We start from the raw sequence: 2,279 nt of genomic DNA on the forward strand, positions 1-2,279 counted from the left end.
ATATATATATATATATATACATATATATGAAGAGAAAACAACTATTTAAATATGTGCATACATATAAAAATGTGTGTATATGTGCATATGTTCGTATCTATCCATATGCATTTTTGCATGTCTTCAGATACAACCGCATGTCAATGGTGTGTGGAATAACATTGTTATGCAACATGAACTATCACTTTTAGACAGGTGAAGTATATTTAGAAAGATAGAGTTATCTTCTCATACGTTATTGACTCACAATGGCCAGGTCCGTGACAGGATTACTCCTTTTTGCCTGTTGAGTGAACTGGAGCAACGTGAAATGAAGTGTTTGGCTAAAAAACACAACGCGTCGACTGATCCAGGAATCGAAACCACAATCTTACAATCATGAATCCAACACCCTAACTACTAAGTCACACTCCTACACATATTTAGAAATGATTTAATGGGATTAATTGAAGGTTTTCTTTAATTATAGGTATTGGAAATAACCATATCCAATGCTACTAGAGATATAATTAGAAACGATAATCACGAGTAGGAAAATTAAGAATCGTTCCTCTTCGCGGACACCTTTTAAATGGTTAACGAAGCCCTAAGTAGTAGGTACATCAAGAAGTTAGCTGAATAGAGGATACCCTAAAAGCGAATTGAGAAATAAAGAATAATATGGGTTAACCTACTACATAACTTGGAATTACAATGGGTATAGACGATTATTTTCAAGCTTTAATGCATAAGTGCAGTAAACTTTCTTAATGCACGCGAATTAAAGTCAGCTTTCATTTCCTAAAATATATCATTTGTCAACTCACAGTAAAGTATAAAATTTACAAGATCCAGTCTTGACCATCGCAATAGCTAACTGATAACTGCTCGATATCGAGATTAATATGGAACTGAATAACTCAGAGACCAAAGATGTGAAAGGACTTTTAGAACATGGAGCATTGCTAGTTAAAATACACCATATTTCAGAATATCTCATAGCTGCAAACATTGTCTTACTGAGAAATTTCAGATGTTCAATGAAGTGAGCCGAAATTATTTTTCCTGAAGCGTGTCAAACAATTGCATTCCCCAAACCAGCTAGTTCAAATTTATTGGAATCGAATTCGACTCCCTACGTGGTGGCTTTATCATTGACGACAAAGGACTGGGCAAGAAAGTCATCTTTGAATCATATTTCAATTATTTTCGGTTAATTTCAACAACACGATTTGCTTTGACCATATAAAGAAAAATAATTTTAACCAGCCTAACTACCTGTGCACATAGCATAACCCACAACAATTCACTAAATACTATCGTATCAACCACACATGTTGTTATGCAAGCAAATCCAATATACGATTCACCAGTTGTTAACCTACTAATATATAGACTTATATGTTTCACGAGTGCAAGATTTTAATGCTGTATATCAATTTATTTATTCGATTATCTTCTTAACAGTTTGCTCTGTTATTCCTCTCCTTTCGCTTGCTCCAAATAAATATACAAAATTTCAAAGGTTTAACCATTTCAATGTTAATCGATAACATTGTTTATAGCAGTATTTTCTTCTTTTTTTTTCTCGTATAATGCACTACTACATACTGATATCTATGCTCATTTTCTCCATCATTCATCTTCATTCTCAGCATAATACTATTAGAAATAGCAAAATTATACAACCATTAAATATTTCTTTAGATTACAATATTTTAGTCGAAACACTCCCCTCAGGATAGAACATAAGACAAAAGTATTCCAAACCTATATCTACTTAAAAATCTATCCTCAGCCCTATAAACAAAATATGCAAATGTATGTGAAAAATATCAGTTTAATGTGTGTATGCAATCCTAGTATTAAACTTTTGATTCTTCAAGCTCTATTAATATGAACAAAATCTATGATACCTGAAAGAAGGGGTAAATACAATAAAAAGCTTATATAAAATAATTTCGTATGTGCATATTTACTTACATTGCAAGGTTTGGTTTATTTTTTTTGTTTTGCTTTATTGTTTTTAAAAGCAATACTTGATATTACATTAGTATGCTATGGGGAAAAATCCACTAAAAGTAGTTTGTTAAAACATCGATTAACGCATTTTATAACATTGATTATATCGCCTTGGTAGGTTTATATGCATATTTTTGTTTTTTATATAGGCTCATCTATCCGATATGTCAAGTTCCAGCGAGATTCCAGAGATGGTATAAACACATAAACATGTTCAGCCTTTATTATTATTATGTATGCAGCCTTTCTTAATATACGGCCATTATATATATATATAT

At 31.6% G+C, this 2,279-nt stretch overlaps 1 protein-coding gene across 4 annotated transcripts in view; it reads left to right on the forward strand.

Annotated features, from left to right (window-relative positions):
* LOC106881121 (neuronal acetylcholine receptor subunit alpha-10) overlaps positions 1-2,279 on the forward strand; it is a 275,903-nt gene that overhangs the window by 245,571 nt on the left and 28,053 nt on the right. For 3 of the 4 annotated variants that reach the window (XM_014931372.2, XM_014931406.2, XM_052969941.1), the window contains exon 8: positions 2,151-2,195. The exons of the other annotated variant lie outside the window; for it this stretch is intronic. In XM_014931372.2, coding sequence (XP_014786858.1) covers positions 2,151-2,195 — 45 coding nt within the window. The remainder of the gene's footprint in view (positions 1-2,150; positions 2,196-2,279) is intronic. 4 annotated transcript variants of the gene reach the window in all.

Source organism: Octopus bimaculoides, chromosome 1 (genome assembly GCF_001194135.2).
Source record: "Octopus bimaculoides isolate UCB-OBI-ISO-001 chromosome 1, ASM119413v2, whole genome shotgun sequence".
NCBI classification, from domain to species: Eukaryota; Metazoa; Mollusca; class Cephalopoda; order Octopoda; family Octopodidae; genus Octopus; species Octopus bimaculoides.